Source organism: Schistocerca gregaria, chromosome 2, assembly GCF_023897955.1.
Source record: "Schistocerca gregaria isolate iqSchGreg1 chromosome 2, iqSchGreg1.2, whole genome shotgun sequence".
NCBI lineage: Eukaryota > Metazoa > Arthropoda > Insecta > Orthoptera > Acrididae > Schistocerca > Schistocerca gregaria.
This window is the reverse complement of record NC_064921.1, coordinates 944,628,006-944,649,787: the sequence shown is the minus strand read 5'-3', so window position 1 is coordinate 944,649,787 and position 21,782 is coordinate 944,628,006. Positions and strand designations below refer to the sequence as shown.

General features: G+C 40.4%; 1 protein-coding gene across 2 annotated transcripts in view; it reads right to left on the bottom strand.

Annotated features, from left to right (window-relative positions):
- Positions 1–21,782, bottom strand: part of LOC126335398 (regulatory-associated protein of mTOR) — a 275,566-nt gene that overhangs the window by 241,849 nt on the left and 11,935 nt on the right. For both annotated transcript variants that reach the window (XM_049998641.1, XM_049998642.1), the window contains exon 2: positions 9,948–10,050. In XM_049998641.1, coding sequence (XP_049854598.1) covers positions 9,948–10,050 — 103 coding nt within the window. The remainder of the gene's footprint in view (positions 1–9,947; positions 10,051–21,782) is intronic.

The following is a 21,782-nucleotide window of genomic DNA, read 5'->3' as shown; positions in this document are numbered from 1 at the left end:
GAAATGGTCGCTCGAGTAGGTGTCACAAAGAATGGACGATGTGCAAGCTGGGCAGTGCAAAAAGTCCAAAATGGGAAAAGGTGTGCAAGGAGTCGGAAAGGAAAGTGGATGCTTCAGCGTTAAGGCAGAAGAGGTTAAGTTGATTAAGAAGGTCAGCCAAGACAGCACCTCTCTGACAGGTCCTGGGCGAAACCCAGAGGGGACGATGCTCATTCACCGAATAGCAAAAACGATGGAGGCAGCTGCCCAATAAGCTGAAGAAAGTCTGCCCTGATGACATCAAAGGATGGAGGTACATAAATGGTACTGAGGGAGGAAGTCAGGCAGGGAAGGAAAAGGCGAACTGCAGCAGCTTGAAGATGGGTAGTATGAGCAGCATGACGCTCCAATGTGGAATGCTGACCTCAGGGGGAAGGTCAAAATGAATCAGTAAGCACTGTGAAAACTCAAAGCAGTTGTGAGGGTGCAGTTTTGTTTCCTGAAGGGAAAGTACAATGGGATGCTGCGATGCTAAAAGCAGCCATAAATCCACATTGTAGGACCAAAGGCTGTGAAGATTCCATTGGAGGACAGTCGTGAGGAGGAAGAAATGGAAGGGTGTCAACTCAGGGGCCGCCGAGTGACAGCTCGTGTAGATTCACCACTACAGGGCACAGGAGCAGGAGGATCCTGCTCCAAGGGGTTCACACAATCATCAGCTTGCTTGTGTGATTGGTCTGTAAAGTTCAGCACTGAAAAACGGTTGGTGGTGCGCACTGGCGAGACAGAGATCAGCCGGGCTAAGATACCATGTGGTGACACTGTCGAACAGGATCTTTGAGTTGGTGAAGGTGAAGACTGTACCTTTAACAGACTACTTCGAGCCTTTCCTGGTAGAGGAAGACTTGGGCATTGTTTGGCTGGAGGGATGGAGGAAGTCTTTACAGGAATGCTCCTCCTGCCCTACCCTGCCTAGTGGTTGTGTAGTTGGTGGCTTCGCCCCTTGAGGTGAGAGTTTCATGGTTTGTTGCACAACGGGACAGGAGGATGGTGATGCTACCTCGACACTGGGAAATTTCACAACCTCAGAGCCAAATTTGAGGTCACATGTCTGAGTGGTCATGTCCTTTATGGAGTGAGGGGTAACAAGAACAGAGCTATAGGTGCCAGACAGAACACAGGGTTTGCAACTAGCCAGTAACTTCCGAGCTACTGGGTAAGGCACTTTTTCCTTTACCCGAATCTCTTGGACAGCCTGCTCATCTAGATACATGGGACAATCCCAAGAGGAGGTGGCATGGCCGCCATTGCAGTTGATACAGTCGGGAGAAGGAGGCGGACAATCACCCTCATGTGCATCCCTGTAACAGGTTATACATTTGGCTGGGTGTCGACAATATGTTAAGTTATGTAAGTGTGGTTACAACGATGACACTGGTAGCAGCACAGCAAGTTCGGAATGTATGGCAAAACTGTGATAATTTCATAGCCCGCTTTGAGCTTGGACGGCAACACCACCCAATCAAAGATGAGGAAAAGAGTGCGGGTGGGCACTAAGGAGAATCCACCTTTTTCATTACACGATGGATGGCAATGACACCCTGATCAGAGAGGTAAGATTGTATTTCAGATTCAATTAGACTGTCAAGCAGCCTGGTGTAAATTACACTGCGGGAAAAATTCAAAGTTCTGTGGGCCTCGACACGAACAGGGTAGCCATGGAAAAGCAAGGCAGTAAGTAGTAGTTGTGTTCGAGAATAAGAATCTGTCTCCAAAAGCGATGTCCATTCCGTAAATGAGAGCAGGATTTCAGAGGGCCAGCAATTGCATCAACACCTTTCTGTATAATTAACAGATTGACTGTGGTGAAGGACTGACCATCTACAGTATGTGAGACGAAAAGGAACCGTAGGGCAGTGGGAAGAGACTTCGAATCAATAGCCTCATTATGTTTAAATTTTGTAGACCTTGAGTGGGAAGATGACCGACTCATTATGATGAAATCCCCCATAATTGCCAGCATCTCCATTGGCGTGCTCCTTCCAACTGGGGGCCCCTTTACAAAGGGGGTACACCCGCCTTAGGTGACTGTTCACACCTCAGTACACTTACCGAAGACCTGACAGGGGGACCAATCGGCAATTTGGGAATGTTACAGCTCAGGCAATCACCTCTCCCTGGGCCTGGCCTGTACCAGGGGGTACATGCGAACCCTACCTGTCGACCCACAGCTAGGAATTACGCGTTACCCAGTCACCTGTCATGCGTCAGATATGAATCGGCCTTCAGGAGCGCACAGAGAGAAAGAAGAAAAAAGAGAATCCTCAAACACCGAAGCGGAGGAACAAGAGGAGAAGGGAAACAAAGAAAGGAAAAGGGAGCGAAAAACAAAGGTGAGACCATTCACACATCAGCGACAGAATGCTGAACATTCCCAACAATATCCCAGACAAGTTCCCAAAGGGAGGGAGAAAAGAAGAGCAAGAGGAAAGATACGCAGCATGGAAGGGGAAAATGCTGCAAAGGCTGGGGCCCCATGGTAGCCAAGCACAAATCCACCAAAGAGTGGCAAGTTACCTGGTGGGATATTAAATGTTGGTTACACCACAAAAAGTATTAAGTTATGCAGAAATGACCACTATATACACAAAACTGGCAATCACCAACAGCTATCCACTTGTGAAATTCCATACTTAATAATAATTTCCTTTTGGTGCTGCTTTTATTTTGTGTATAAAGTATGAGATCTTCACAAGAACAGCTGATAAGCTGCCTATAAGTCTCACATAACAACAGCAAACGACCACCTTCTCTAGTTGCCAAGGCTTTGGCAACCAAGGGAATATGGTCATGTGGGTGTGAGTTGCATGACAGTGCTGTGTCTATATGCACCTCAGCTATATGGTGTATAGTAACTATCCTTTTCATAATTCTGTTATTGTACAAAGTAACGTTGTTAACTGCGAAACACTAATAAAACACTTTGTAAAGAAATATGCCAAAGCACCCTGATACATCTGAAAGAAACTGAATACCTTCCCTCTAATTTCATGATGTTTTAATTTATTTTGCAACATACTAAAGTCACCATATTCAAAACCCTTTATATCATAACAGAAGATACTTGACTGTTTCTGTGTTTGATCAATACCTTCTTGTACGAGAAATAGTGTCTGGTCAACTGAACAGCCATTCCTAAAATAGAAATGTGAATATGTCCAACCACTGTGCTCACAGAAACAGACAATTCCTCCATTACAAGTGGCCTTTTCAATGCTGTGTGCCTGTGGGTAACAAGGTTTTTTTTTCTTTTTTTTTCTGGAGAAGTTTATCTGGGCAAACACTGATGAAAAATTATGACACACAAATAACTTAAGTACACCACTAACATGAGCTGAACAAATACACTGCTCAAAAATAATTAGGGAACAAGTCTATCAACATCCAGTATGTAAACTCTATTTTGATACAGACAGTACCTGTAGTCTTGCTGCATAGCAAGAGAGGTGCACTTTCAATGTATGCAACAAATAAAGTAATTCGCCATCTATTGTCTGTTTTATGCATTACAGTATCATTGATCCCTCAAAAGAAACTGTGTACTGGTGTCCCTTTGTTCTGTAATGAGGTACACAGGAGACAGTTGTCATTTGTACTCACTGTGTTCAGTCAAGCACATGCAATGCGGCTTCTTAATGCAGTGCAAGTTGCAGGGCAGTCTGATCCACGAAGTATGGACTATCCATTGTGTTGCTCCAGATGTGAGCATCTCTCCATCTGTCATCCATAGGTTGCTAACACACTAAGGGAGACAAGTCAGTACACAAGGTGAGTTGGATAAGGTCAAGGATGTATTACAACCACTTGTGAAGACCCATATCTGGCCATCTGTGCATTGCAGCACTGTATAGTTACCATCAGAGCACTGCAAGATGATCTCTGAGAGGCCACTGGAGTTGCTGCATCCAACCAGACTGTACAGAACAGGTTATGAGAAAGGACCGTATGACCCATAAATCATGTCCGAGTGCCTCACTTGACATGTCAACAACCTGCAATTTGCATTCAGTTCTGTCATTCACACATCAAGTGGCAACTTTGTCACTGGTGAAACGTGTTATTCAAAGACATTCCACATTTCCTCTGATGCAAGGTGATGGCCATGTCCGTGTGAGAAGACACCTTGGCGAGTGTTACATGTCAAATGGTGTCCAGGAAATTGCCAGATTCAGCCAAGGTTGTGTGATGGTGAGAGGAGGCATCAGTGTTGGCAGCCATACGGATCTTGTTGTTGCCCATAATCGCCTTACTGTCAGGCAATACATTGAACATATCCTGCTGGACAATGTTGTGGCTGTTGCATATGGTAGTGGCCCTGAATTTCTTCTCATCCACAATAACCCCAGGGCCCATGTTACGCACATCGCCAGCGATGTCTTGCAAAATCTGGACATTGAAGTAATGGCAGGCCGGCAGTGAGTTCTGATCTAAACCTCATCAAGCATGTGTGAGACATGCTTGACAGAGACATGTTCATGGTTTTCCTATTCCACCACAGACTCTTCAAAAATTCTCAAGGCTCTCATTGAAGAATGGAAATGGATAACACAGGGTGACCTCTGTAGACTTGCACAGAGTACGCCAGGTACCAGTCAGGCATTCATAAATTCCCAAGGAAGGCATACATGTTATTGAAGCTCTCAGAGTCCAATGAAAATCATCAAGAATGAGGGGTGAAAAATTGTTTCCACCTTGTTTTTGTACACTTGTTGGGCAGTTCAGTACTTGTTACGTAAGTGAACAATGATGTAATAATGTTTTGTAATGAACTTAATTTGTAAAAGGCAAAAGTATAACTTGGTAACACACCCAGTCCTCAATTATTCCTCAGTAGAGTATGGCAGACACCTAAAGTCACATTTCCCTAATTCTTTTGAGCAGTATATGATGATAAGAACATGAATTCTTACACTTCATACACTTGATTATTGCCTGAATTTCCTTTATATTAATGTTAAATAGATCCATTAGCTCTTATCGCCTTGAAAAAGTGTTCTATAAGAAATCTATGTAACTGGAGTTGTGGAAGATGCTTTGATACAATCTGCTCACAATAGGCACTCGAGATTTTCCATGTATCAAATGTCAACTTCATATGAAGAATAGTTTTGCTCATACAGCTTTTTAAAAGAACTTCTGTTGTATGTGTTTTGTTCACATAAAACACCTAGCCAACCTTGGACAACTTAGCATCCATGGAAACTGAACTTAAGTTTCTGAATATTCACGACAAGGCTGCTTTCTCATTTTCAACAGTGAGGAAACTGGCAGTTGAATTTAATTAAGGTCCCATTTTATTTTAAAGAAGTAATTCACAAAGGTGCATCTTATGGTACTGGATCATCACCAATTAAAGTCATACAAAACTCAACAGCTATCTGGAAGATAAAGTACTTGAGGGTTAAGTACCAGACAGTGAACAAAATCGGTCTCACACTTGTTGAATGTTAACCAAACCCAAATCCAAAAATGAATCTCTCATAAATGTTCAGAGCATCTTAAAAAGAAGCCAGCTGATTTTGTAATCTGAACTGTAACCAGGTGCGAGACAGGTGTCAAGTACTTCACGCCACGAATGAAATACCAATGAAAGCTGTCAGTCAAAGTAGATAGCTTATGAAGTGCTTTCTTACACACCTGAGTACCTCTGTAACTATGAAGTCTTTACCCAATGCCATATGGTTCTTGATTCAAATTATTCTTCTCCTGATTTCATTCTTATTAGGTAGTTCTGAATCAATTATCTTCTTTTTGGAACTGTTGCAATCAATGGAAATAATTTGCTAACTGTTGGTAATTTTGTCCACTGCTATTGAGACTTCTCTTATGTCCATAAATAACAGAGTCAATGTGTAACATTTGAGTAATGTTTAGACATTTGAGGTAGCTGCATATGCTGAATTTGTGAACTTCACTTTTCTCTTTACTTATGAGTGCCAAAGTTTATTCGTTACCACAAATATTTTTGGATGCTGATTTTGTTTGTACTGTCAATGAGTTGAGTTCCATCCATTCTAAGCTTCAGTTTTTCTCTGTAATGCTTCCTGACAGACTACATCCCATCACAATTCATTTTTTCATACTTGATGTTTGTTCTGCTGCTTCTTTTATCAGTGTTGTTGTGGCTGCTGATCAGTGCAACCTGTTATTGTATTCATTTGAGGCTCATTGGTTGCATAATAAAGCGTGTATTTCATATTTCGGGGTTTCCTTCCTATCAATTTTTTTCCTACTCTCAGGTGGATACTTCTTTTTAATTCATATCTAGTAGTGGTCACATTCACAGTTGGTCTCATACTACATGAATTTCCCTGGAATTATTGTAGCCACTGAGGGCATTAATAATCTGGAATCCACATAATGAATTCTTGGCTAATGTCCACTGGGGGAATCTTAACTCCAGTATAACATTTATCAGAGCATTCATGAGTAGTTCCTGATTACTTTGGAACAAGAGACTCATTGTCGTCAATGGCTCATTACAAAGTAATAGAACATTTTTTTTCTGTTACCTTTGTTTCTGTGAAAATATCTTACAATGGTGACAAAGCCTCTATTACACAATAACCAAAACAAAGAATACAAAACAGAGAGTAGTTCAATAACCTTCAGATATATGCAAAATTAGTGCACTGCATAGGGTGCATCCATGCATAGCATTATTGAGCTGGCCTTCCATTGCCCTCAATGAATCCAAATATAAGATGTATAATGGACAACTCACCAACAGTAAATCTATCCACAGTGCTGTGTTACACCATTAGCATACAAATAAACGTTTAAAACAAACAAACCGGAGACTGAATCATGAACACTGAGGACAAAGAGAAAAAGAGTGTGCATTACTATTGTCAAAAGCAAGTTCTGCAAGTGGATATAAGAAGTTTGTTTCCAAACAAGTTGTCATTAGGCAGTTGTGCAGAAATTTTCAGTTCAAAAGAGATAAAAAGATAAGTGGGGGTAAGAAATCAAACAAAATGCCACATACTCTATAATGAGCTACTGAAAACCATGGGTCCCTTGTGTCAAATTACTCAGGAAATATCCCTGAAAAACATCTGAAATTTTGACAGTGGAATTTGGATTCATCTTGTAATTTTTTTTAACGTGGTTATCACAATGGTCAGTTTCAACTTCTCACAACTTTCTACCTCAGAATATTTATGTTTGTCCTAAATCTTGTTGATTTTCATAACAACAGCAATAACAATAGCAACTAAAACTAAGTGGCATACAATACAGAATGTTTCAGTTCATTGAATCATAAGCTACTTCTCAGTGTTGTTGTGTTCTCAACTTTTGTTAAAGATATGGTAAAGAAAAGTGTTTTTTGATGAGAAGCATTTTCTCCCTTCTGTAGGGAGAGCCATTGTGTATTAAACCAGGACCTAAAAACGATGGAGAGGCTTCATCTCGCCGTAGCCCTCAGTGGTTCACAACCCCAAAACAGGCCACAGCAGTCCTCCCAACCCACTGCCACCCCACACCGAACTCAGGGTTATTGTGTGGTTTGGACCCCAGTGGACTCCCCCTCCCTGGGAACGTCTCATACCAGATGAGTGTAACCTCAACTGTTTGTGTGGTAGTGTAATTACGGTGCTCACGAGGGACAGCCATACTCTAATCTGCATCACTCACAAGTGATTTTATGTGGTAAATTTCTGTTTCCCTAAAGCGATTCATAAATACATAGATAATTCTTTTTCCCAAGCAGATGACAAATGCATGCTGTTTTGGAGGTATTCATCACATTCAAAATAGCAACAATGAGTTTTACCACAGCTACATATGTTTTAAAGTACTTGTACTGTGACATTTAATTCTCTGTGGTCTTCTAGCAATGTTTTACCCCCAGAACTGCTCTGAACTGCAAACAAATACTCTCGGAACACAGCTCAATCATTGAAGTAACATTATCATAGCTGGAGGAATGACATATTGCAAGTGCTCCCAAAAGTTGTAAGTGACAACTACTAATAATACCTAAAGTCTTACTCTCCAATTTGCTGTATCAGATGTTGAGCCATCATCTAGTGAAAAATTCTACACAGTTTCTCTTTTCTTTTTTGAATAATATATTATTTAGCTCACATTACACTGCATATGTTTATTTCCATAACCGGTGCCTGATTTATCAACACTACTAATCCTACAGCTTACTCATTTGCTATACAGCTAATAATCTGAAAATGTGAGACACATGCAAAATACATACCTCTCTCTCTCTCTCTATCTCTATTGTTCAGCAACATTGTCTTTTGTGTGTTGCTTTTCAACAAATATTTCTACAAAGGTTTGTTAAAAACATAATTCAATGATACAAAAATATTATGAATAGGATAGATTGCTGCTCACTCAGTAGCAGATAAATAAAACGAAAAGACTGTTGCATGAGCTCTCACTCAAAGCCTTCTTCAAAAGTGAAACGCGCGCACGCACGCACGCACGCACGCACGCACAAACACACGCACACACGCACACACACGCACACACGCACACACACACACACACACAGATAACAAATCTGCGGTACAGCCATGGCCACTTGCATAGCACCCTTGTATGTCAACCTGCTTATGGTTCAGGTTCATTGGAGATATCTTCATTATCTGGAGTCGAACAAACACCCTGTCCTCATTCCTTCACAACCCCAACACCACCACTCCTCTCCCATCCCCACCAGATTCTCCGCAACACAGCATGCCACCTTCCTCTCTGATGATTCCATCCACACCTCTGTCCTCATTAAACCCACCAAGATTACTATCTATTATAATGTCCTAAAATGAGGGACATCTTACCCAAGATCCTTCCCACCCATCCTAAAGTGGTGTTCATTGCCCACACAAATGCCACATCATCATAGTCCATCCCTATGCCACTCCCAACCCCACCTTGGCCACAGGGATCATATCCCTGTGGAAGATCCAAGTATAAGACCTGCCAAACCCACCCACCCAGCATTTCCTATTCCAGTCTTATCACAGGTTTATCATACCCCACCAGAGGCTCAGCCACCTGTGAAAGCAACAATGTCATATACAGCTTTATTGCAAACATTGCCCAGCTTTTTATATTGGTGTGACTACCAGCCATCTGTTTACCATCTGGATCCTCCCCTCCACCACCAGCATTTCTAAACCAAGCAAGTGGGACTTATCACAAAACATTCTCCACTCCCGAAATCATCCTGGCCTCAACCAATGGTAATATACTACCCCTACACTAGCCACCCAACTTTTCCATCCCCCCCCCCCCCCCCCCACTGTCATATCACCTCTTGCCTATTCAGTCCCATCATCCTCATTGGACAATGCTCTCTGCCAATGCACACACTGGTCTTTTCCCCTTCTCTGCTCCTCTCCTTCCATTTATCCATTCCTCCCACTCATCTCTCTCCCTCACTATAGCCTGCTGACACTGCACCTGACAGCCTCATCCTGTCACCATCCGGCCCCTATACACTCTGCCAGGCTGCACTGACTTCTGTCTCCCCCCCCCAATCTGTACCTTGCTATCCCTTCCTCATGCTACCCCACACCCCACTCCAGATTGCTGCTTCAGTTCAACATGGCACAGTTGCATTCTGGCCAGATGCACCAAAGACAAGTGCCATGTGTGTGTGAGATGTGCTTTTTTGTGTGAATATGTGCATGTTTCCCTTTCTGAAGAAGGATTTCGCCAGACGCTCAAAGTGTAAATGTTTTTTCGTCTGCAGCTCCATGTATCACCTCTATGACGAGTAGCAATGGGTCCTAATCACAATATTGTTGATATTTCAAACTGGACTTCTCACTGTTTAATTCAAGCATACAGTTTTTTTCAGCAGTCACTTACTAATTGTCATACATGAAACTTGTATTCAGTAAAAACAGAATGTAATAGATTTGAGCTCAATCATTACTTACCTATCCAGCATTCAAGACGGGCACATGGTTGTGTCTTTACTACGTCCGGTGGATCGACACCCACATTAAGGCAGAGTACAAGAGCCACACTCACAGTTTTCATCTGCAATCAATATTTTTATTCATCAAAGTATGTATTTATTAACTGTCACAGCTCCACTTTAAAGAAAATTATTGATAGACTCCTTAACCACTAACAAAAACTTTGCAAAAAGCATTTCAACTGCATTTTGAAAAAAGTAGTAGGTATTTAGTAAACAGACTTATAAGAAACAGTTCATCAAACCAAACATTGCCACTATGGAGGTGTTATGAATGCAAGTTACAAGCTAAAGTCAAAGTTGTCCCACTCTCAGGGAAAGAGTATAGAGGTGTAGATGCAGAAATCCTGCATAGCTGTTCTAAATTATGCCATAGTGGATGTGGTTTATCATTGTCTTTCCACAACCTATTATGAAGTGTTGAGTGTGTCTGTGTTGTGTAGATAACTGTGATGAGTGCTTTTACAATCTACCTGCTGTAGTTATGGATAAAAAGAAGGGAGAGGGTGAAACAAGGTACCAGCACATAGCCTGATACTTTCCAATAGCATCAAGAGGGGTGCCGAACTTCTATCCCCTAATTGGTAACATTTTGAGCACTATGTGCAGGGCCCTCCAAGCAGTTCTGGATCTGGACAAACCAATGCATAAGTAGCACAGAATTTGGCACGATATCCCTCAGAAGGATGTCCAACAACTTATAAATCAATGCGAAGCTGAATAACTGCTTGCATAAGGGCCACAGGTGGATCACTGTGTTACTGATTTGTTCAATTTGTGACATTCTTTTTCTGGAATAAATCAACCAAATTTTCTGCAATTGTAATCATTTGTTTGTCTGTATATGTAGATCACACTTACTAATTTCTGGCCCATGCTAATAATTCCTTCATGGTGTGTCACTTTTTTTTGTCTAAGAGTGTATTCATTTATGTTCTGGGTCAATTGCCACTCCCTGCACCAAGTATCAATCTTCTACAATGTTCCTGCATTTTGCTACAATTTTATAGCATTATGACTTCTCTGCATACAACAGCATAATCTGTGAAAAGACTCACAGAATGTACAATGTTCTCCGCTACATCATTTTTATATATTGTGAAAGAAAAAACTGATCCTTTAACACTCCTTTGGGATATGCCCAAAGTCACTTTTATGTCTGAAGATTTCCCTCCATTGAGCATGTCACACTATGCTCTGTTTGTTAGAAACTCTACAGTCCAATCACACAACTGGTCTGATATTTTGTATACCTGGATTTAATTCATTAGGCAGCAGTGTGGGACTGCGTTGAATGATGCCTTCTGGAAATCAAGCAATATGACATCGGCTTAAGTGCTGGTACCTATTGCTTTCTGGGTATTGAAGATGAACAAAGTGAGCAGGGTTTCACATGAACATTCTCTTCAGAACCCTTGTTTATTCCTACAGAGGAGATTTTCATTCTCCAGGACAGTCATAATACTTGAGTGTAAAAAATGTTCCAAAATTCTACAACAGACCGACATCAGAGATATAAACTTATAGTTTTGTGCATCTGTCTGATGACCCTCCTTGAAAACAGTAACAGCACACACTTTTATTCAGCCATTAAGAATGCTTTCCTCCCCTAGTGACCTGTGGTACATCACAGCTGGGAAAGGAGCAAGTTGTGGCACTTAGTCTATGCAGAATCATATTGGTATCCCATCAAGTCTAGTGGCATTTCCTCTTTTGAGTTATTTCAATTATTTAGCTATCCCATGGTCACATTTCTGACATTTGTCAACCTGAAATTCGTGGAACAATTAGAGAAGGAGTTATAGTGGAATCTTCCTCAGAGAACTGTTTTCCCAAAAGACATTTAGTATTTTGGCCTTCACTGTGCCATCCTCCATCTTAATGCCATTACGATCACAGTGTCTGGACAGATGGCATCAATTCGTTTACTGGTTTAACCTAAAACCAAGTCTTCTCAGGGTTTCCTGTCAAGTTGGTTTGGCTCTCCTTAGTTAATTTTGGCTTCATTCCGTTTTTGTTTGTCTGTGAGGCTTTGGCTACTTTTAAATTTGCAGTGAACTCTTATTACTTTCGTAGCAGCTTTCTAACACAGCTGTTGAATAAAATTTTAATGCTGATCACCCAGGTAATCAGAAATCTGTTTCTTGTCACTCTTGCCAAGCAGTAGGATCTTCCTACCTTTCTTTGTATCCTATTTACACAATATTCACTAACACTGTAGCACACTGATGATCACATATTTCCTTTTCTAACCTAACTGATTCCAAAATTCAGGTCTGTCTGTCACACCAGATTAAAGATATCCTTCATGAGTCGGCTCTTTATTAATTGCTGATAGTAATTTTTGGGTAAAGCATTCAGAACAATTTCAGATGATTCCCTGTCCTTGTATACTGCCCTAATCACTTGAATCTCTCAGTCTATACACAAAATATTCTCCAAGTTTCCCCTCAAATGTTCTACCACTATTGCTCCTGTGGCAGAAGGTCTATGAAAGCATCCAATGACCGTGTTTGATCCATCTTCAACCACTTATCTTTACCCAAATTATTTTCCACTGTGAATATGTATTAACCTTACTAGTACTAACATTTTTTTTTTTTTTTTTCGGCTATAAACATGCCTCCACTGCTGGCATTCAACCTATTTTTCCAATATATATCCAATCGGAATTCAAAACTTCATTGCCATTAAAATCTGGTTTCATTTAGCTTTCTGCTCCAAGCAGTTTGAGGGCACTGTTACTGATCATAGACTAGACAAGTTCTGGGACCTTTTCATGTGTGTTCCTGCAGTTAACTAACACTACACCAACAAGCTTTCTCCAATCTGTGATGATGAACTTTACTTCTTCAGTTAATGGAGATACTATTCTTCCCTGGCTGAAATCAATACATCTTATCAGGTATGTGTAGGGGTTTTTCTATCATAAAAAACCCAAATGTGCATGTCACATGTACTTCACTATCCTAGTTCTCGCTACCTACCTATAAAGCATGACTAATCTCTTAAGGGGTTTCTAAAATTTTCTACCAAATAGTGGAGGTCTGCATCCAAGATCATCATAGAATTGTCTGATCTCTGATTTCATTCTCCACTCAGCTCCAAACCAGAGGACTCTAATCGGTTCTGAGAACAATGTTGCAGAGTGCTAGCTCTGCTTCCACCCCACGAGCAAAGGCTAGCTGTCTTCACCTCATCAGCCAGCCACTTGTAGGAACCGAGAATGGCTACTGAACCTAGGCAGCACACATTATTCAAGCCACAATATGCAGTCAGGTGCATCCAGTGCACTCAACTGCTGCTGGCAGAGCCTCCTCCACATCTCAGACACGACCTCCAGCAAGCAAATAGAGTGAATATTGGCCTCCCTTCCAAGCATGCCCACCATTTCTGTAAGGGAAACCATCACCCACCTAACACTGGAGCTCCCAATGATGAGCATCCGCTCCCATTCTTGTTCACATCAATCAGGACGATTGGCCTCCATTCCAGGTGATGTGTCCCATGCTGTCTCAGATCTATTTTCAGCAATGAGCACTACCTCAAACTTGTTTTTAAAGAGTAGGGGCAGCCGTCAAGTCGATACCCACTTTCGACTTCTGCCCAGAGATTCGCAACCCTACCAATGTTTGCCAATAGTCGTCAAATATGTGTCGACCAGATGCATCCTGTGAATCTGGGTGCTGTGGCATTAAAGACCCTGGGTGACACTATAGGCTCCAGATGTTTCAATGCATTCATCTCAGGTACTCCATTGCCACTGCAGCCTAGGGCAGCAATCTGAAGCCTGTAGACCACGGTCAACAGAGCTTCTAGCTGTTGACGGACATCACTCAAATTCCCCAGCATCTGTCCACAACAGGTGGAGTACCTCTCCAATTTTAATCGATTTTCTTCAATACTGCAAGTAATCTAACACTAATCCAAGATACTACAAATAATCTAACACAAATCCAAGGGGTGCAGTCTACATCGTGCTGCTACACTGCTTTTGGTTTTTACTACATTCCAAATTCAGCTCACACAACGAAGATGCACTAAATTTTTTGCAAAAACTTCTAAATAAATTAGTACTCACTAGTCAATGCAGCAAAATATGCAGATACAATTCACTTATTCACAGAAGCATGTGAACACAAAAACTAAACTAAATCCTGTTTATAATGCCATTTCATAAACATCTTTCTTTGTCCATTGTCTCTATTTTTATCTGTTACCTAACAGCTCTGAAGATCCCTTCTTATTGCACATATAGCAGAAGAAGAGCCCTGACATTTAAAGTGGGTGTGATGTGGACGTTTCGCGGGCCAGCCACAACTGGTAATGTAACATAATTTTGTATATATTTGCCTATGGTAATGCCTCGGTGCTACTGCAGCTCTACAAGCTAATATTGTTTTCAGTCACATAGTTTTGCTGCCACCAACAACCTTTTGTGCTTCACGGTTGAAAGCTGGCAAGAGCACTGCCAGCTAACAGGGCTCTTCTTTCATTGTATGAATTATACTTGTACATATTGTCAAGCTACTGATCCCACATTTCTATATCAGCCCAGTTGTGCAGGAACACTGTAGACTTGCACACAGTTCATGGCTAAATTAACAGGTTGCACTTCATTCTCACTATGTTTTAATTCACAACATTGGTCTCAGTTGGGGTCTGAAAGTCAACTACAAAATGATGAATGTTGTGTTTCAATGCCAGGTACACCACTCTTTTGCTTATTATCTCTACTTTCATCAACGGAAGTACTAATCATTTTTTCAGTACAAACCCTGTACCAAGTTCTCACTGGAGTTCACATCCACCTAGGGCAATAGTAAGTGCTGTTAAATAAACTCTGTTCACGACAACAATCAATCCCTCAAGTCTATATAGTCATGGTTCACTGCCAACAGGCTGACCCTTGATGTGAAGGAAACAAATTATATTCGATTTGTAAAAATGAATCAAAACCAAGATCTCCAACTGATACTGGATGGAAATGAGTTAGAAAGAGTTTGATGTACAAGACTTTTAGGACTGTATGTTGATAAAGACAAACTGAAAAGACCATGTAACAAACTCTACCAGACACTCAGTCAAGCATGCTTTGCTCTGAGAATCATTTGAAAAGTATGCTCACCAGAAGCTGCTACATTGGCTTGTTTTGGTTACTTATAGTCACAAAATAGTGTTTTGAGGTAAAACTAATAGTCCTTAAATGAAATTTTTACATTATGGGAAAGCACTATTCAAATCCTGTCACACAGCTCTACAAGGGCTCATTGCAAGCCCATTTTTGAAAAGTTGTGTACACTCACTGTATCCTCCTTACAAATATAGAAATGTGTGCTGATGACAAGAGCTAAATAGGGAGACCTGTAAACAATAACAGTTATTATAGTTTTAACACTCTGTAGCTGTGGGCCCCTCCATGTAGAAACAGTAAGAACAATTTGTACTCAAAAATGTGTGAGCCACTTTGGTGTCATGCACTGCCAACATATGTAGAGGTTGGTGAAGAAGAAAGCTTTTAGAGAAGAATCAAATACCTTTATTGTTGAGAAGTGTTTCCACATTGTAGATGTATATGTTAGCTTGCAGAAATTCTAGGCCCTTGTTTACTGTTGTGAACTTTTCATGATATCTGATTTACCATATATACTGTGTGTGTCTTTGCACAAGAATGTTTCTGCTGTTGGTTTCCTGTTTTTTTCTGTTTCAGATGCAGAGAAGGGGACCATTTGCAAGAAAAGTTGTGATGGGTATAATGATTGTGGGGGGGGTTTATGTTTTTTAGCTTTTTTTTGTGTTTCATGTTTAGATATATCACTGATTGTCCTTCTCATGCATGATGTAAGCTCCTTGAAGACAAGGTACATACAGTTTTCTTTCCAAATAAAAAAAATATATATGAGGGAGTTGGGTACGGTGGTGGTAATATACTGGACTCATATTCAGAAGAATCATGATTCATAGCCCATCTGACCATAGTTTTCCCAAGTGGATAAAGTGAACACTGGGATGGTTCCTTTGATAAGGCCATGCACGACTTCCTGCCCTATCCTTGCCTAATACTATCTTATTGTGTGTATGTGTATGCATGTATGTATTTATTATGTCTGTGGTGTACCTGACATGTCCTATACTGTTGTGCCAAGTGATCAATGGATGAATAAATAAATAAAATAAATAAATGTAGATTTCTAATACATTTAATGAACTTTACAGAACTATGGCACAAAATTTAATTAAAAGCCAATGAAATTCAAATAATGATTTATTTTTTTTTTAAAAAAAGGAAAATCCACATTTGTGTATCAAGTAACGACAACTGACTTCATAAATTCAATCAGTAAAATAAATCCTTCTACAATGCTAGTGGTATCCCAAAAAAGGTCATTAAACTAAGTTCATGTAAAATACTCTCTTAGCTAACTGATATAACTGCCATTTAGCGCAGAAACATTTTCAACAAACCTAAAACAGTCAATAATACAGGCACTCCACAGCAAGGATTGAACATAAGACACACCACTCTATAGATCAATCTCAGTACTGCCTTGCTTTTCTAAGACAAAAATAAAGTACTAGTTAATACTGGAAAATGGTTTCAGGAAAAGGACAGCTATTTAAACAGCTGACTGACTTCTTGAAGCAAGTCTTGAATGCTACAGACCAATATGAATTAAAGTATGAACTATTTCTAGATCTATCTAAAGCATTTGATCTTATCAATCATGATCTACAAATTTGAGAATTATGTAGTATCTATGGAAATGCATACATCTTACTTAAGTCTTGTACTTCTGGCAGGCATCAGATGTTAGAAACATGAAATGAAAATAAAAATTACTTTTCGGGAGAAGGGAAGTTAGCTACAGAGTACCTCAAGGCCTGTGATGGGTTCTCTGTTATTCTTTGAGGATGATTTACAGCACGACTTGTCAGCAGCAAAGCCAGGGTTGTTTGCAGATGATACTAGTATTTTTTATTAATGGATACAAGATTGCTGATTTACAGCAGAAGGTCTTGGTGGCAACATAAAAATTAGAAAGATGGTTTAGGGATTGTTCCACGTGGTAAATAAGAAAAAAAAACTATGTGGACAGGGTTTAGAGGTGTAAGAGAAAAAAACTGGACGTAACATAATCCTAGAATTAGGGGCCATAGCACTGAACAAATATCTTACATGGGGTTTATAACTTTGGTTAGGTGGTCATTTATTAGGGGAAATTTTTAACTATTGACCAATGGCTAAGTAAATACATTGTCTTAAGAATGCTTAGGGACTGCTGTAACACTGAAATAATACTATTTCTTACTATGGACATGTGCACCACCTACTGCAGTACTGTGCAATATGATGGGAAAATGAAAGTTTTGCAAAACAATCACTCAAAATTAAAAAAAAGAAAGTAATATAAATAATGAAAGGAGTTACCAATAGGAAATGCTGCAGGAATATGTCTAAATAATTTGAAATTTTAACCCTTCCCTCCAGAGGCAACAATACATGGTTCATGTTCTGCAATGGCTTATGACAGTTCAAGTACGGCTTTCCAGGTTTGCAGCTTATAGCTACAGTTCGTAGTGGAGATCAACCTGTGTGACTTAGTCTGTGTGTGGAGACACCTATAGCCTTCACACAGGGAAAAGTGTTTACTACAGTGAGTGCAGTGTGGTACCCAGGACAGACATAGTCTCATTGACATTGTATACAGTAACGAATGCCCTGACAGGCCACTGCTTAGGTGTATCTGTCCAGAAGCACATCTTACAAGTTGTTGTACAATTTTAGTTAAGTATCACAGAACAATAAAGTGTTTATTTTTGTGTCACTAATTTGTTTGCCTTGTATGAACATCAAGAGCTCAGATGGAAACCCAGTTCTAAGCAAAAAGGGAAAGCAGAAAGGTGGAAGGAGTATATAGAGGATCTATACAAGGGCGATGTATTTAAGGGCAATATTATGGAAATGGAAGAGGATGTAGATGAAGATGAAATGGGAGATACGATACTGCGTGAAGAGTTTGACAGAGCACTGAAAGACCTGAGTCGAAACAAGGCCCCCGGAGTAGACAACATTCCATTGGAACTACTGACGGCCTTGGGAGAGCCAGTCCTGATAAAACTCTACCATCTGGTGAGCAAGATGTATGAAACAGGCGAAATACCCTCAGACTTCAAGAAGAATATAATAATTCCAATCCCAAAGAAAGCAGGTGTTGACAGATATGAAAATTACCGAACTAGCAGTTTAATAAGTCACAGCTGCAAAATAATAACGCGAATTCTTTACAGACGAATGGAAAAACTAGTAGAAGCCGACCACGGGGAAGATCAGTTTGGATTCCGTGGAACACGTGAGGCAATACTGACCCTACGACTTATCTTAGAAGCTAGATTAAGGAAGGGCAAACCTACGTTTCTAGCATTTGTAGACTTAGAGAAAGCTTTTGACAATGTTGACTGGAATACTCTGTTTCAAATTCTGGAGGTGGAAGGGGTAAAATACAGGGAGCGAAAGGCTATTTACAATTTGTACAGAAACCAGATGGCAGTCATAAGAGTCGAGGGGCATGAAAGGGAAGCAGTGGTTGGGAAAGGAGTGAGACAGGGTTGTAGTCTTTCCCCGATGTTATTCAATCTGTATATTGAGCAAGCAGTGAAGGAAACAAAAGAAAAATTCGGAGTAGGTATTAAAATCCATGGAGAAGAAATAAAAACTTTGAGGTTCGCCGATGACATTGTAATTCTGTCAGAGACAGCAAAGACTTGGAAGAGAAGTTGAATGGAATGGATAGTGTCTTGAAAGGAGGATATAAGCTGAAAATCAACAAAAGCAAAATGAGGATAATGGAATGTAGTCGAATTAAGTCGGGTGATGCTGAGAGAATTAGATTAGGAAATGAGACACTTAAAGTAGTAAAGGAGTTTTGCTATTTGGGGAGCAAAATAACTGATGATGGTCGAAGTAGAGAGGATATAAGATGTAGACTGGCAATGGCTAGGAAAGCGTTTCTGAAGAAGAGAAATTTGTTAACATCGAGTATAGATTTAAGTGTCAGAAAGTCATTTCTGAAAGTATTTGTATGGAGTGTAGCAATGTATGGAAGTGAATCACGGACGATAAATAGTTTGGACAAGAAGAGAATAGAAGCTTTTGTAATGTGGTGCTACAGAAGAATGCTGAAGATTAGATGGGTAGATCACGTAACTAATGAGGAAATATTGAATCGGATTGGGGAGAAGAGAAGTTTGTGGCACAACTCGACCAGAAGAGGGGATCGGTTGGTAGGACATGTTCTGAGGCATCAAGGGATCACCAATTTAGTATTGGAGGGCAGCGTGGAGGGTAAAAATCATAGAGGGAGACCAAGAGTGAATACACTAAGCAGATTCAGAAGGATGTAGGTTGCAGTAGGTACTGGGAGATGAAGAAGCTTGCACAGGATAGAGTAGCATGGAGAGCTGCATCAAACCAGTTTCAGGACTGAAGACCACAACAACAACAACAACAATTTGTTTGCACTGTCACAGATTCCTCCATCCACCTGCGAACATCTATACTAATTCAACATGTGGTAGTCCTACTACCCAAACAAATTGTGCATATCATGTGAACTTAAGAAAGAGTTGAAATAGATACTAATACCTAACAGTTATTACAGCATTGATGAATACAAAATTTATTCACCACAAATAAAGTATGCTTCTTTTGAAGAGTATGTGTTCCTTCTCATAATATTGCGACATTCTATCATGAACTGCGCATTGTTCGTGATGTGTTTTAAATAATTTAAGGAGTACAGGTAACAAGCGCTGTATCCTCAAAACACACATAAAGAAAACTGAGGACTCTGATTAATTTTCAGATGAACCAATTTATGTGATACTCTAGTCCATTTTTACAACACACATACTTCACCCAGCACATGCTAATCCAGTCCTGTAACAAGCTCATCCTATCCTATCAAGGATAGGGGGTAACCTAAGAAAGCAGTAGTATCATTACTACCTCTGCAGAAATTTGTGCACAGCATTTTATGTGGACATGACCACTAATCTGCTGTCCACCTGAGCGAATGGTGACTGCCAAACTGTGGCCAACAGCAGAGTTAACCACCCAGTAGCAAAACATACCGCTGATCACAACAGGGTTGATTTCAATGGCTGCTCCGTAAGTTAAGCCATCTGGATCTTTCCCCACAACACCAACTTTTCTTAATTATGTAGAATGAAGTTGTCCTTGCAACACATTCATCTTTTCCAATCTTTTCTGGTCTCAACCTCCATTAGCCCCATCCTCACACCACACACCTCCAATTCTGCCTCATGACTCTAACTTCACTCATCCCACACCCAAGAATTCTTTAAGGATTCGTGCTTCCTCTGTTCCATCTCCCCCTCCCCACCCACTCCTCCACATCATCAAGTACTGCTCACAACTTCCTCTGCCTGCAGCCAGAACTAGATTCCAACATCACCCAAGTATTACTACAGATATGCTTTGTGAACTCAAATGGGAATCTCTGGAAGGAAGGTGACATTCTTTTTCAGGAACACTATTAAGAAAATTTAGAAACTGGTGTTTGAAGCTGACTAAAAATTGTTCTGTTGCCTCCAACACACATTGTGCACAAGGAACAAGAAGATAAGATACAAGAAATTAGGGCTCATACTGAGGCATATAGACAGTTCTATTCATAAGTGAAACAGGAAAAGAAATTACTTGTGATGGTACGGGTCACCCTCCGCCACATGCTGTTAAGGTGGATTGCGGAGTACAGGTGTAGATGTGCCATATTCCTATCTCATGCATTTCCTTCCTTTCTCACCTCCCTTCCCCAATCACTGACTGTTTTCACCTCTTGGTATCCCTCTACAGTTTTTATCCTCAGCACTTCCCTCCACTACTAAATTGGTAATCTCTTGATGTCTCAGAATGTGTCCTACCAGGCTATCAACTGTCCCTTCTTCCAGTCACATTGTGTTGCAAATTTTGTTTCTCCCCAACTTTATTCAGTACCACATCATTAGTTACATGATCCACCCATCAATCTTCAGCATTCTTCTATAGCACCACATTTCAAAAGCTTTTACCTCTTCCTGTCTAAACAGTTTATTGCCCATGTTTCACTTCCACACATGACTACACTTCATATAAATACTTTCAGAAAGGACTTCCTGACACAAATTTTTATTCAATAGTAACACATTTCCCTTTTTTAGGAACACTTTTCTTGCCATTGTCAGTCGACATTTTATATCCTCTCTGCTTTGGCCATCATCATCATCAGTTATTTTACTGCCCATACAGAAAAACTCATCCACTACTTTTCTAATCTAATTTCCTTAGCATCATCTGATTTAATTCAAATACATTCCACTATCCTTGCTTTGCTTTTGTTGATGTTCATCTTATATCCTCCTTTCAAGACTGTGTCCATTCCATACAGCTGCTCTTCCAAGACTTTTGCTGTCTGTGACAGAATTAAAACATCAACGGCAAACATCAAAGTTTTCATTTCTTCTCCTGAACTTTAATTCCTTCTCCAAATTTTCCTTTGGTTGCCATTACTTTTTGCTCAATGTCCAGATTTAATAACATCAAGGTTAGGCTATATCTCTGCCCCACTCCTTTCTCAAGCACTGCTTCCCTTGCATGCCCCTGAACTCTCATAACTGCTGACTGATTTCTGTCTAAGATGTGTATACCCTTTCACTCCCTGTGTTTTATCCACACTGCCTTTAGAATTTCAAAGGAAGTATTCTAGTTGACCTCATCAAAAGCTCTCACCAAATC